At 31.2% G+C, this 14232-nt stretch overlaps 1 protein-coding gene and 1 pseudogene across 8 annotated transcripts; both read right to left on the bottom strand.

Moving 5' to 3' along the window:
- Positions 1-3117: 3117 nt before the first annotated feature.
- LOC110630091 lies at positions 3118-6335 on the bottom strand (annotated as a pseudogene).
- Positions 6336-7087: 752 nt separating this feature from the next.
- On the bottom strand, positions 7088-14232 carry LOC110629044 (rab GTPase-activating protein 22). Of its 8 annotated transcripts, none has more exons than XM_021775887.2 (13): positions 14055-14230; positions 13878-13953; positions 13567-13718; positions 13337-13432; positions 13013-13116; positions 12446-12648; positions 10985-11107; positions 10819-10907; positions 9879-9984; positions 9444-9541; positions 7743-7997; positions 7508-7591; positions 7088-7308 (listed from the first exon to the last, which is right to left on the bottom strand). In XM_021775887.2, exons 3-13 carry the CDS (start codon positions 13693-13695, stop codon positions 7294-7296), a joined length of 1302 nt encoding a protein of 433 aa, XP_021631579.1. In that variant the 5' UTR covers positions 13696-13718; positions 13878-13953; positions 14055-14230; the 3' UTR covers positions 7088-7293. The 8 variants fall into 8 exon arrangements, with proteins under 8 accessions (XP_021631579.1, XP_021631578.1, XP_021631580.1 ...); XM_021775886.2 differs by having other exon boundaries at positions 13567-13715; XM_021775888.2 differs by lacking the exon at positions 13878-13953 and having other exon boundaries at positions 9938-10013; positions 13567-13715; positions 14055-14231.

The raw sequence follows: 14232 nt of genomic DNA, 5'->3' as shown, positions 1-14232 counted from the left end.
GTGATATATCTATAATTGAAGGGCAAATTTAACATTTTTGCCATAACTACAGCTAGTTCCCCCCTCACATGCTAGGGTAGCTGCACTTGCCATTAAAGTGTTACTCTAAAGTAATCAAACATAATAGAGTAGCTGCAACTGCAAAGCTTCCTGGCTTCTGACAGTGCTACAACATGAAAGATAATAGAGATTCAGTTTAGATTGGTCATTAAAGACAAGAACATTAACACCCATTAGCCTTTGTCTTTTGTTGGTTGAAACTCGTTTGATAGCAGCAACTTCTTGTTGCTATAAAATGGGGCTTTTTACAAAATTAAGGGTTGAAGAAAAATTATTTGTAAATTTAGGGTTAGAAAAAAGTTATTTGTGAATTTGGGGTTTGACTGCCAGATGGCGGCCGAAAAAGGAGTCTGGCGCCTATTTAATAGGCGCCAGAGCCTGGCGCCATTTAAAATGGCGCCAACCTTTTTTTTTTCTTTTTAAGAATGGCCTGGCGCCACTCTAAGTGGCGCCAGGCCATTCTTTATTTATTTATTTTTTTTATTCATTAAAATGTTAAAATATTATAATTATATTAATTAATTAATATAATAATATATAAATATTTAAAATTATAAAAATTAAATTTATTTTTATTGGACTGCTATTATACAGTCGTACATAATTACATAATAATATTAATGTCTTAATATTTTGGAGAGTTATGAAATATATTATTATATAATTTAATAACCGTCGGACTTTTCTCACTCTAGGGAAAGCTAAACCCAAAAAAGTAAAATAGGTCTAAGGTCTCAGAAACTCACTTCATTTAGTCGGTCCAGCATCTTCGGTTTTGATACAAACAGACACGAGGCAGATCGGGCTGTCCGCGAGTCTGAGTTAAGCACAAAAAGTCCAGCTCGGTGATGTGACTTGAAGAAGAAGAGTAATTAGATAATATTAGATATTTTTATAATAATAAATATTTTTTATAATTTTAATATATTAATATTTAATAAATTTTATTATTAATTTTTAAATAAAAAATTACTGTATTAATTTATTAAAATAATAAAAAATTTTATCAATAAATAAATATAAACAACATTATTGAATTAATTTTATATATCTAATTACCATCGAATTATTTTTATATATTTAATCATAATATAATATTAATTTTTTATTTAAAAATTAATAATAAAATTTATTAAATATTAATATATTAAAATTATAAAAAATATTTATTATTATAAAAATATCTAATATTATCTAATTACAACCGAGCTTAGATCGCTAGTATGGAAGTATCAGAACCTCTTTTCACGTGACGGCTATTTAATTCTTATAGCGCGCATGCGGGCAGAGCTGCGAATTGACTAAGCTTACTGTTCTTCTCCCGATCTGCCCCGTGTCTGTCTGCATCAAGACCGAAGATGCTGGACCGACTAAATGAAGTGAGTTTCTGAGACCTTAGACCTATTTCACTTTTTCGGATTTAGCTTCCCCTAGAGTGAGAAAAGTCCGGCGGTTATCAAATTATATAATAATATATTTCATAACTCTCCAAAATATTAGGACATTAATATTATTTTGTAATTATGTATGACTGTATAATAGCAGTCCAATAAAAATAATTTTAATTTTTATAATTTTAAATATTTATATACTATTATATTAATTAATTAATATAATTATAATATTTTAATATTTTAATAAATAAAAAAAATAAAGAATGGCCTGGCGCCACTCTAAGTGGCGCCAGGCCATTCTTAAAAAAAAAAAAAAAAAACTGCTGGCGCCATTTTAAATGGCGCCAGACTCTGGCGCCTGTTAAATAGGCGCCAGGCTCCTTTTTCGGCTGCCACCTGGCAGTCAAACCCCAAATCTGCAAATAACTTTTTTCTAACCCTAAATCCACAAATAATTTTTCTTCAACCCCTAATTTTGCAAAAAGCCCTATAAAACGATTTGTTCTATGCTAATTAGTATCCCCATTATTTTCAAGTAGTGGTGATAATTTGAGATCCAGAGAAATAATGATTTTACAATGGACTTTGTAAAACATAGAAAAAGCTTAAATATAGAGAGAAATATTTCTCCTTTTATATATTTCCTTTTGTCTGCTAGTGACGCGCCAACAGAACGAGTATCATTAGACCACCTGTCCCTACTGCGCTGATACGGACGTATGAGGGAATCAGATCTCTGCCCCATGCGTAACGGCCTCTGATTCTCTCTGTGCGCATATAGGCGGGTCTACGAGGCGGGTGGATGAATCCTTCTTCGGGTTCCGGGCTGGGCCGAAGGATAGGAACAAAGCTGGGCCCAAATGGGATCGGCCCGAGATACGGTGAAGACCAGGCCGGCCTGGTGGAGAAAGCCAGATGAAGCCCGGTTGTGAGGCTGAGCGGACTGAACCCAGTTCGTGTGAGTGACTTGAGGATTTCTAAGTAATGGACTATTTCATGGGCCTTGCCCTAAACTGGGGTGAGGTGAGCCCAGAGGTCATCAAGTGGTATAATTTTGAACAGTGAAGCTAACTCATTTGATTCATAGCATACTAAAAGAAAATTCTTGCTTTACGCTTAAGATGTTTATATACCTAATTGCAATGAAATGTGTGTTTTTTTCTATTGCCCCATCAAATAAGAAAATTTTACAGAGGTTATTTCACTATTTCGAAATTATTTAAAAAGTGAATGAAGAAAATAAGATATTAATAAATTAAACGGTAGGCTTTAAAATAAGAAACTTGTAGTCAATTGAAGTGGGAAGGTAACACTGAAACGACAAGCCGTCTCATTTCAGAATCTTCTTCAGCTGGTTGTATCAGCTTTGGAGTTCAACAGGAAATGGACATGATTCAACTCAAGAAGTTCATGATTCCTTAGGTTGATTTAATCATATGTTTCATAAGAATCCCTTGCCTTGTTGGGTCTAATATTATCACTTTGTTTGGAAAAACAATTCAATTTATCAACATGATTTTGTAGATTTGCAAAGAAGTTTGAATATGAGTAGCAGCAACTCAGTTAAGCTTGTCTACAATACACTTCCAACAAATGAAGCAATAAAAGAACTTAAAAGCAGTCCAGAGGTATTGATTTAAAAATCAGCAGCAGTTGCTGCTCATCAAGCTTTCATATTGTCTAGTCCTACACTAGCCTGCAAGAAATTTAAAAATCATTTGTCAGGAGAGGAAATATAAACCCTTTAAATTTTTGAAAAATTTACTACTTAATTCTAAGAAACGTGAAAATTATTCATTAGTTTTTTAAAATATAATAAAATATTTCTAAAATTTTAAAAAATTTATTAATTACTTTTTTTACGATTCAATTTTTTATAGTAAAAAAAATCATTAATTTAGTTCTAAAAACATCTACTATTTAATCCTTTAATATTGAAGGTATTTTAAAATTTTCTACAATATTTAACGGATAAAATAAATAAAAAAATTAATTATCGAATCTTTTAAAATCTTAGTAATATTTTAATATATTTTTTAAAATTGAAAAATTATCTAATAAATTTTTATTTACTAGACGAGCCAAATAATAATTTTTCCAAAAATTTTAAACTTTTTGCTTTATTTTTCTCAGGAACATCAATGATTCTACAGAAACTAAAGATTTTATGATGCAGACGCACAATGAAGACTCATAAATTTATATTTGTGAAATTTACCAAGAACTTGTGATTATCTCTTGCAGAAAAGGTGAGAAGTTAGTGCAGAAGTTTTCCATGTCAGAATTAACATCACCTTTGCTACTAATTTCATCCATAAATTTCTTCCTATCTGGAGCAAGCTTCAAGGCAACCTGTGTTTCATTTATTAACAAGAGAGGAAGAATGAGACTTGGCTTGGGCCAATCAAAGAGATAATAAGCGTGCTGAAAAAACTTGAACTAGCTAGACAGTCGTGGCATTGCTTCAGGGTCTTGTTGTATGAATCAGTGCAAACTTGAGTCATGGTCCAATCTGGATGAGCCAATAAGTTGCGAAACAGTTCCACCAAGAAGTCCATGGCCCTGAACCACCCAAGAAATGCAGCACACAATCACATCAGAAACATGTTAGAAGAAATACCTTTGAAAACATGCACCGATATTAGAAAATACAAAGAGAAAAATTAGCACCTGAATTTTACATCATTCAACCATCCTTGTAATATATGAACACACGATTAGTTCGTCTCTTGATCTTAGAAAAATATATTAAAATATTTTTAAAATTTTAAAAATTTAATGATTGGTCCTTTTTATTACGTGCCCTGAAAAAATTTAAAATGCTTTTAATATATAGAATTAATTTTGAAGATATTTTTACAGGATTAAGAAATCAATTAATAAAAATTAACGAAAGATTAATTAATAAATATTAACTAATTAGGAAATTTTTTTAAATTTTAAAAATGTTTTAATATATTTTTTAAACCAAAGAACTAACTAAATTTTTTAGTATAATTCATTTTAAAATAAAGGAAATGGATTATGTAAGAATTTATTTTTTTTAAAATGAAATTTTTTAAATTAAAAAAATAATTTGTTAGAGTTATTAAAAAAATAGTTAAATTAAATTTTTACAAAATTTTTCATTGTAAATGAATAGTAAAAGTTTTCCAATGATAAAATTGCATAACCATGTTTCTGTTTTTATATGATGTAAAGGTATATAATTAATTTTTGGGTACCAAATATTTATTTTGTTTTTTAATTTTAGTATTTTTTTTTATAATTTTAGTCAAATTAAAAAAATTATTAATAATTTTAGCTAGAAATTGGAGTATGTTTACATGACATGCTGAATTTGCAAAAATATAATTTTAAATTGTGGAGTTCACTTTACTAAAATAAACTATATATTTTAACTAATCTTTTACACAATTTTATAATTTTAGCCAATTGTTTTGTAATTTAGCTAAAATTTCATACTCATCTAAAGCAAATCATATTTATACTGTAATTTATCAGAATAAAATAGTTCAATTAAATCATTTTTGGATACAATTACACTATGAAAAATTAACACCAACTTAATTTAAAATTGATAAATATTTGTTTATAAATTAATTATAGCTTAATAGTGAATAGAAATAAAGTAAAAATTACTTTTTAATTAAAATAATTTATCATTTAATCGCGAACATAAGACTTATTTATAAAAAATAATTTATAAGATTGCGTGAATTTTAATATAGAATGAAGAGTAAATTTATTTTAATAGGGTAATAAAATATTTTTGTACTATTTTGTAACATAAAATTAGAGTAAATTGTTAAATTTATTGCATCAAACTATATTCAAGTGGTGCAATAATTAAAAATATATATTTTACCTAATAAAATAGTGATTCAAATGGATTTCACATTAAAAACATAATTTCTATACTAACTGAACAGTCCTGTCAGCTCCTCCTGTTATACATTTTTTATTTTTATTAAAATTAATAAAAAAATAGAAGAATTACCTAAATTTGATAATTTGTATAAAAGTTTAGTTAAAATAAAAATATATCATATTATAATAGGCGGGACTTACAATAAAATATTATTTTTTCGCTTGCTCATGCAACATAAACAATTTCTAATCTCTAATTAATTTTTACCTAAAATTATTAAAAAAAAAAAGAATTGATTAAAATTAAAAAATAACGTAAAGATTTGGTATAAATGATAGTTTACCCTTAGAGAATATATTTCTCTTCAAATTGTAGAGTAATGTTTTGGCTTAATGAAGAAAATTTGAGAAATTTATTTCTCCTTCTCTAATAAAATTGAAATTCATTTTATTTTCTTTTCTCTTTTTATTTCCTCAATCCAAACAAAAAGGTAAGTATCACTAAAAATGGGAATATTGCAAGTGCTAATCATCAAAATTAATATTATAAATCAGAAAAATTCTGCTCAAAGTTGGTTCGTCATGGTCTTAATACACAAAAATACAAGAGAATTTACATGTTTATATTTTAGATTTATGACTGCACATGTATAAGTTTTACATAATCGCCACAATACTAAATAATTTTTTTAAAAAAAAGTTTTACCTTGTTAACCAAGCTGGATGAACCTTTTGCTGTTTTAGCATCAATCTCTGATGGTACTATACTGTACAAGAGATTGAATTCTGATGGGCTGGAAGAATTCTTATTCTCCAATCTCTTCTTCAACAAATTTAAGATTCTAATAATCATGTGTTTCTCAATTAAACTTCAACCCACTTATCAGCTCAACCAATTTTTGTAATTAATCAATCTAAATTATCAAAAATTAATAATAAAAAAAAACTGGAAAAGAATCAGTCATACCGATTATTACCACCAATATCAGATTGATCCAAAATTATCCCAAATCATTAAGTCATTAATTAATACACCTTTTATTTCATAATTTTTATTTATTTTAAAATAATTTTTTATCAAAAAATAATTAATTAAATTTTTTGAGTGTGTCAAACGTAGAAAATAAAAATATATTTTCTGAGAAATAAATATAATCTTAAAAAAGAAATCATTGACGAAGCAACAAGTAATGATCCTAAGACAGGTCCTATTTGATTTCAGTCTCTTTACGTTTCTGAAGTAGAACAATTTCTTCTTCAATTCATGTTCTCCAGTGTTATAGATCAGAGGTAGTATTCTTTTACCCAAGGCACGGTTAAGATTAATATGGACAGTGCTATTGTTATTCAGGTAAAGTGGACGGGTTTGGGTGCCATGGCTGGGAATGTGATGGCCACCAGCTTGCTGGCTGCTTCAAAATAGCCGTTGAGTGTGCTTGAGATTGATATGACCGAGGGTGCTCCACAGCTTTCTTTGGTATGCAGATGGGGGCTTAGTAGAGGCTATCAGAAATAAAAAAATGTGATGTTTGGATGGTTAAATAAGTCTTTGATAGTGTATTCTTCATGATCTAAAAAAAGAGAGCATACAATTTAGAGATAAGAAAAACAAGTTTATCTTTATAGAACAGAGCGATATATTTAGTTTCTATAAAATCTGAGTTCATAGAAAATAATTTTTAAAGAATAACATATGGAGAAAATGTAAGGGGGTATGCATGTACAAGGTTATTCACATAAACATAAAGCTGCTAAAATTCCCATTGCTGCACACTGAAAAGAATGAATAAATGAATAGAAGAGAACAAGTTACACAGATTTCTTTTTTTGTTTTTTTTTTTGAATGTGGGGTGGGGTTGGGGGGGGAATTGTTACAGCACACTGTCACTAAGATAAACAATCTATGAAAACAACTGAAGCCCCAGCCAGCCAATTTCATGTGTTGCCTTGGTGCTCTCCAGCAATATTGCTATGGCATTTTGGCCTGCATGTAGAATCAACCATATATTATTTGTGTATCTATAATAGTATAACATTGCTTTTAATTAGTTGTACCATATCTGTGATAATGTCTACTTTGTTCTCAGCATTTTTAACTTTTTTTTTCTTTTTCCTATAATATAAATGTCTTCTGATAGAGGTAAGCAGATCACACAGAAGTAATATGCAAGAATATAGCCTACCTTGCTAAGGTACTTGCTATGGATCTTCAATGCATCTTTACAAACCTTTTTGGCATCCAAATTTCCAGTAATCTCTTCCACTATCTGGAGAAAAAGTTCATAGTAAGACAATTGCATACACAGCATGGAATGTATATGCAAACCCTTTTCTCTTTTTATCTGCTTTTTTATTCCGTTATATGTAATAAACATGCATCGCTACAGAGATGCACACATACAGAGAGAGAGAGATGACCTGGACAACATCATCAAGACCCTTAGCTTCATTCAAGATTCTCTTGTTCTTGGTCTCGAGAACACTTGCAACAAGAAAAACAGCAAGTGCAGTTGGTTGACCCGAAGTTCCAGTCTTCACGTTTTTTCTCTCAAATTTGCCACAGTTCTTCACCAGCTCCTTAGTTGACAATGTTGCACTACTCTTATCTGTGGCAGCACTAGGCTCCTCATATATGGAGAACATATTTGGGTTGTACTCCAAGGCCCACATCAGCTGAAATCAATCTACATTACTATCTTAAGAGCTCGACTATAAATAATGTGCAAAATAGTAAGCCTTCAACAAATCAATTGTATTGCTGCTAAAAATTCCAGCAAGTAGCAGCTTTGAATTGTGTCTTATCCTTTGTTCACATTTCAATCTCCTACTAACAAATTTCAGCACTAATAAATCTTAGGCCTTTTATGTCTTATCATATGAAAGTTTATATTTCTTTCTTGTTCAAGAATTAAAATACCCACTTACCAGATTTAGAATTCTGCAGTTCTTTTGATATTTGGAATTGCATGAAAATTTGAGATAATTTATTTACACATTTTCCAAAGCAATTAAACTTAAAATACACACTTAATTTTGCGTACTTACAAATGAATCAGTAAAAAAAAGCAGCATTGCGTAGAAAATTTAAGGCTATGAACAATAATTACAGAAAAAAAAATCATAATATATCCATAAAATAATAATATTATAAAAAAATTTATTTGTTCAGTAGGCATGGATGAGAACAATAAATTACCAAACTCATGCCTTCCTTCACAATCAAAATATCTATCTTGAATATAAGACCTTAAATCTTACATTATTTTTAAGATTTATGGAATTTTAAATCTCAACCCGAAGCCTCAATACTTTTAATTCTATCCTTCAAATTCCCAGCAAAATAACTGGATTTAGGGTGTGATTAGGAAATAGGAAGTCTAAAAATGGAAGAATTTAATTCAATTCAATTTGATTAGTTCTCATGTTTGGAACTTCATTCTTTTAGTCTAAAAAAAGTCATTTTAAAAGAAATGAATTCACGTGAAAAGTGATAAGATTTTGCAAAAATTCAATTTATTTAATGAAGTTTCTATTGAAACCTGAAAACACTAAAGTCATAGTTGTTTCTTTATAAATAAGCACAAAACAGGAAAGTAAGTACATTCATCTCACTTATCAATTTTTATGACCAATATAATTTAAATGAATTCTACCATTTTAAAATTAAGAAAAATTACTGTTTAGTCCCTAAAGTGAATAGCAGAAATTGAAAAATTGTTATTTAAAATTACAAGGACCGAATAGTTGTAGTTTCGAAATTGCAAGAATTGCATAGTTGCGTTTTAAAGCAGGGACTAATTAGGAACAAGGGCATATTCATCAATTCGCATATTACTGACCGCTTTAATAAACCCAATAGTTAATGATTTGAAAAGACAAAGATTATTGTGTTTTCTGAAAATAGAGGAATCAAATATTAGTTATACTAAACTACTGGGACTAAATTATAACTTTCCCTAAATTTATTCCAAACACATGGATTTTATTACAAAAACCATTTGAATTGAATTCTTTTGATTGAATAGAATTGAATGGAATTCTAACACAGAGAATCATTCTGAATGACATGTTAATGAAATTTTGAGATTATTTTAAATAAATATATAAATCCTTCCTCACCTCCCAAAGATACAATGCATCCACAAAAGTGAACTCCCTTCGAAAAAGTACCATCAACATGCGAAATGCAAACAAATACTCACCACCATCAAGCTCTTCTGCCAAACAGAAGAAAAGAAGAGCTTTAGTTTATCAGTAAAGCCCTTTTTTTGGGCACATGCATCCGTGTGAGAGCAAAGTTATATCATCTGTTATCTGTTATGTACTGGATCCTGTTGCTGCCACCACTTTGGCACATAGGCTACCATATTTTAATTGTAATTTCAGCATAATTTCATCAATTCAACTTTCCAGTTTTACCAACTAAGCTCTTTTGGCTCAGATAATATAAAGTATCGTAGTGATGACAAGTAAAACACCCAGGTCTGCAATGCAATTAATTAAATAGTGAATATAGAGTTAACCAATTAAAAGTTGAGGAAGTGGAACAAATACCAAGGTGTTTGTGAAGCTTTGGATCAACAGTTTTAATTACTTGTGAGAGTGTACTCAACTGAGCTTGCACGCCAATTGAACTTGCACTGCACCTGAAGTTTTCTCTCTGTTATAAACACAAAGGCAGGATGATAACTGAAACATTAACGGATGCAACCACAAGGATTAATAATGTAACAAATTGTTTAGGGTCACAAATTTAAATGAATTTAATAAAAATGGGAAAGAAGAAAAAGCAACACCATGACTGGACTCTATATGCTAATTGCAGAAACACAAAACATTAGCACAGTTATATATCCAACATATGATCCATATTTCAGTATCTTCCATAAAAAAGCCAACAAGTAAGCATCAACACACCCAAGGATGAGCACAGGCATGGAGAGAAGAATATCTCAGTAATCTAAAAGTCCACTAATATAAGCAAACAAACTTTTAGGTACAAAATACAAGCAAATACTCCAACAAACTGCCATTCTGACAGTAACCAACGTTCAGGTACTTGCCTGCAAGCAATCAGGGATTCAAACTACTGCTTTCCTCCCCTACTCCCTTGGCATAGCAGGGGAAACCCTAACATCTTTTCATATACCATCGTTATATCCTATACATGTCTCAACTCAACTATATTCTTGAGTTCTAACCATGTCCATTCACTGACCCAATTCCCCATGATTGGAGTAACCTTTGAGGCAATTCTAGCCATTAAAATTACAGCATTTTCCATATTTGTTACAGCTGTCTATGCCCATGATTTCATGATTATGCAGGACAACAACACAGAAGAAGTTAGAACAAAATTATTTATTTAAACTAATTCTATTGAAATCACTATCCATCACTAAAATAAAGTAATTCCATGTAAAAGAGAGCCTTTAAATTACTTTCATATCTCATATCTACAGTTGCTTAAATGACGTTATGAAAAAATGTATACCAGTCTTTTCATTGCCCGATCAAAACACCAAAAGGCATCTGCTTCATTTTCAAGAAGAATTACCATTGGAGAACAAATATCATTCATCCCTGCCAGTAGATATACATGTCTGACATCAAAATTAATTTAGTTTGAGGGTAAAATTATGCAAATCACTGTAATTAACCTTGGACGTAACCAATATCACTATCCACCCATGCATAAACTGCAAGAACATCCCAAAGTTTTGCCTGGTTCGTCTCACTTTCATAAAAGACAAGTGTTCGATCTGTGCGTACAACATCCAGACCTACAAGAAAGATAGTTCACCAACTACATCAAGCTCTAACAGAATACAAAAGATATTGTTATGCATAGGAGGAAGAGATTTAGGAAGAAGAATGAGAACTGCAGTAAATTTGATTGGTTGGGGATTGCAATCAGTGGATAGATGAGCTGCAATAGTTAGTTTTGAGAAATTAGAAAAGGTTCTGTTGCAGTTGGCTGGAACTGTTATAACTGTAATATAGCCGAGTATAAGTAGAAGTCTGGTAACAGAAGATCTGGAAGGAATTTTGGGTTTTTTGTGGGTTTCAAGAAGCTTCTTCTGCAGTTTAGCAATTCCAAAAGTATTGGATAATGAAGTAGGCCTCCACATCCTCAACCTAAGTCTGATATTATCCCTCAGGCCTTCAATAAATCCAGACAGAAAATGTGATTCACCAAGATTAGGTAGCAATCTCTCCATTCTACTTCTGATATCCTCAAACCTGTCTTGATAATCATCTCCATTCCCTCTTACCTAATCTTCATAAACTAACACAATATGCTCCAATCCTTGATCCCCAAAGCTTGCACACCACCCTTGCTCCAAAATCATCCCAAGAACAATTCTTTTCTTTTGTATACCATTGGTGAACCACGTATCTGCCCTTTCAACATGCATCTGCTCTTTCTACAGAGAAAAGACTTGCCAATTCCACCATTTGATCATTAGGTAGTTTATATTTATAGAATTCAAATTACTTGATGCATTTACGGATCCAAACCCTAGACTCCTTACCGCTAAAGATAACTAAATCCATTTTTAGTAAAATCTGCAGTACACTCAGCATCTAAATACATTACCAATTTCTTTTGGTTATTAGTTGGACCATTTTTAGGAGTAGGGGTAGCTTTCTTACCTGATAGTCCAATTAGAAACTGAGAATTCCCTTTTCCATCATTACCAATCACTTGCAATTGGAGATTACCCCACATGTGATTGGAGTAGGAATAGTTTTCTGCTGTACACTCAGTATCTAACAAATACACTTTCAGTTTAGCAGGTTTTCCATGACAGACCCAGTTTTAGCCAACAAATCTTTTGCACCATTGAAAAAGCTTATTTGCATCAGAAACGTTATATTCACAAATAACAGAACATGTATCAAATTGGTTTGACCTATAAACAGTAAGTCATTATAGAGTGCCCGCAATGCAAATAGTACACTAATATACTTGTTTCAGAACTGTAAGTGAAACAACATTTACTAATCACAAAGGAGTATGACCAGCATAGAGGTCAAAATCACTTTCCTAAGACCCAATGAAAGGAAAGAGAATATCCATTCAGCAGGAGAAAGATGAGAGATTCAGCATTACATACCAATTTGATGTAATAGAAGCATCCACTGAATGGCTTTCTTGTCTGAAACAGCATTATTTACATGTACTCCTTGATCATTGTTTGTTGAAGAATCAGTTATTGGTTGACCATCATCAGTAATGATAGGTGTTGTAATAAACTTTCCACTACCAATAACAGGAACCAAATTTTTACATTCAGCTTTCCATATGCTATACTGCTCCCTAAGACGTCAATATGACAAACTACATCACTTTTTGAATTAGAAGAAATACTTGGAAAAAGAAATAGGAATTAAATTGCTCATAATTGCAAGAATGGCAACACAACAAAGGAGAGACTAGGTGCTAATGCGATTAACACTTTTATGTGAGTATGTGAAAAGGAGAAGCTAGGAAAAGCCCTTTTTCTGTTTTCAAGCGTGGGTATCAATAAGGCTTTGTCGAAAGAAGCTTAGAGAATATCTATAAGAACATGACAACATAAATATTCACACATAACATACATATGTACAAAGCCCATTATGTGTAGGAGGATAAAGAACTCCTTAGATAAATCCATGGACCATAATATAAAGGAAACCATTACCTCCTGCGTTGCCTAATCTGATTCCGTTCTTCAAATGTGCTATTAGGACCATAACATCCTAACAAGAACTCCCAGACTAACCCTTTTATCGCTGGATGAATACCCTAACATGAAAAACAATTGAAAATAAGCACTCCACCTTCATTATATTATATTTTCTAGCTTAAAACACATAAAGGAGCAAAAGTTATTCAGAAGATGAATGACTTAAAATCGCATCATTGTCGACAAAGCACACAACTACATAAGCTGTTCTTATATGAAGACAATTGCAGTGAGAAGAAAAGGAAATTATAGTAAAAAAAAAAAAAAGAAAGTGCATACTCCTCTTTGGATCCTTGTAAGCACTTTTGCAATATCCAAATGACCATCTTCACAGAAAGCAGCATGCCACTTCCTCGGGCTTAAAGTTTTCCCAGCCTGTGAGAATAGATTATTAAAAATTAAGCTTCAAGAGCAATATTGCAGTTGAAAAAACTTCATAATTGATGCAAGAGGAAGAAAACTAATTGATGAAGAGTGTCAAAAAGAATGCATGAAGAAAATAACGATACCCTAAGCCTGAAACGAGTCCTAGAAGCGTTCTCTTGACATTCTGGTCTAATAGGATAAAAAACCCCGAGCTCCTCCTCTCCTCCTGACTTCTTACAAAGCAATCCTGCCAATCCCTCACAGCCAACCATCCAAACTGATCACTCACTCACTGCTACAGCAAAGAAAATCAAAGCACAAATAAATTTTATCATTAGTTCGAATGGGCGTTACTATATAATTTTTTTTTTTTTAAAAAAAAAGCACAACACAGAGAGAGATGAAGGGGGAAAAGAGAACAGATTCCTATTCATTTGCAGGAATAGATGTTTACATTTTGCAACTTTAAACAAATATCTTATCAAATCACTGATAACCCAGAAGCATTTTCGAACCAAAAAGAACAGAACCTATTAACAATGAAACAGATCAAAGGGATTAAAAGATCTGCCATGTTATACCATATTCATCATGTAAAAAGAAAGGGAGAAAATATTTGCTCTGAGTTTACCTTATTGAAGCAAAAATAATCAAAATTTGTCGTCAACAAATGAGCTTTGTGATTGTATAGGTTGATGCTATAAACGAATTTTTCATGGAGATTGCTTGAAAACACGGGGAGGAATGACAGAGATGGCGAGAAAAGGATGAGTGAAGGAAGCGCATTAGAGCTGTGCTTATTAATTATT

Source organism: Manihot esculenta, chromosome 13 (genome assembly GCF_001659605.2).
Source record: "Manihot esculenta cultivar AM560-2 chromosome 13, M.esculenta_v8, whole genome shotgun sequence".
NCBI classification, from domain to species: Eukaryota; Viridiplantae; Streptophyta; class Magnoliopsida; order Malpighiales; family Euphorbiaceae; genus Manihot; species Manihot esculenta.
The sequence above is the reverse complement of the archived record's forward strand: the minus strand, read 5'-3'. Positions and strand labels throughout refer to the sequence as shown.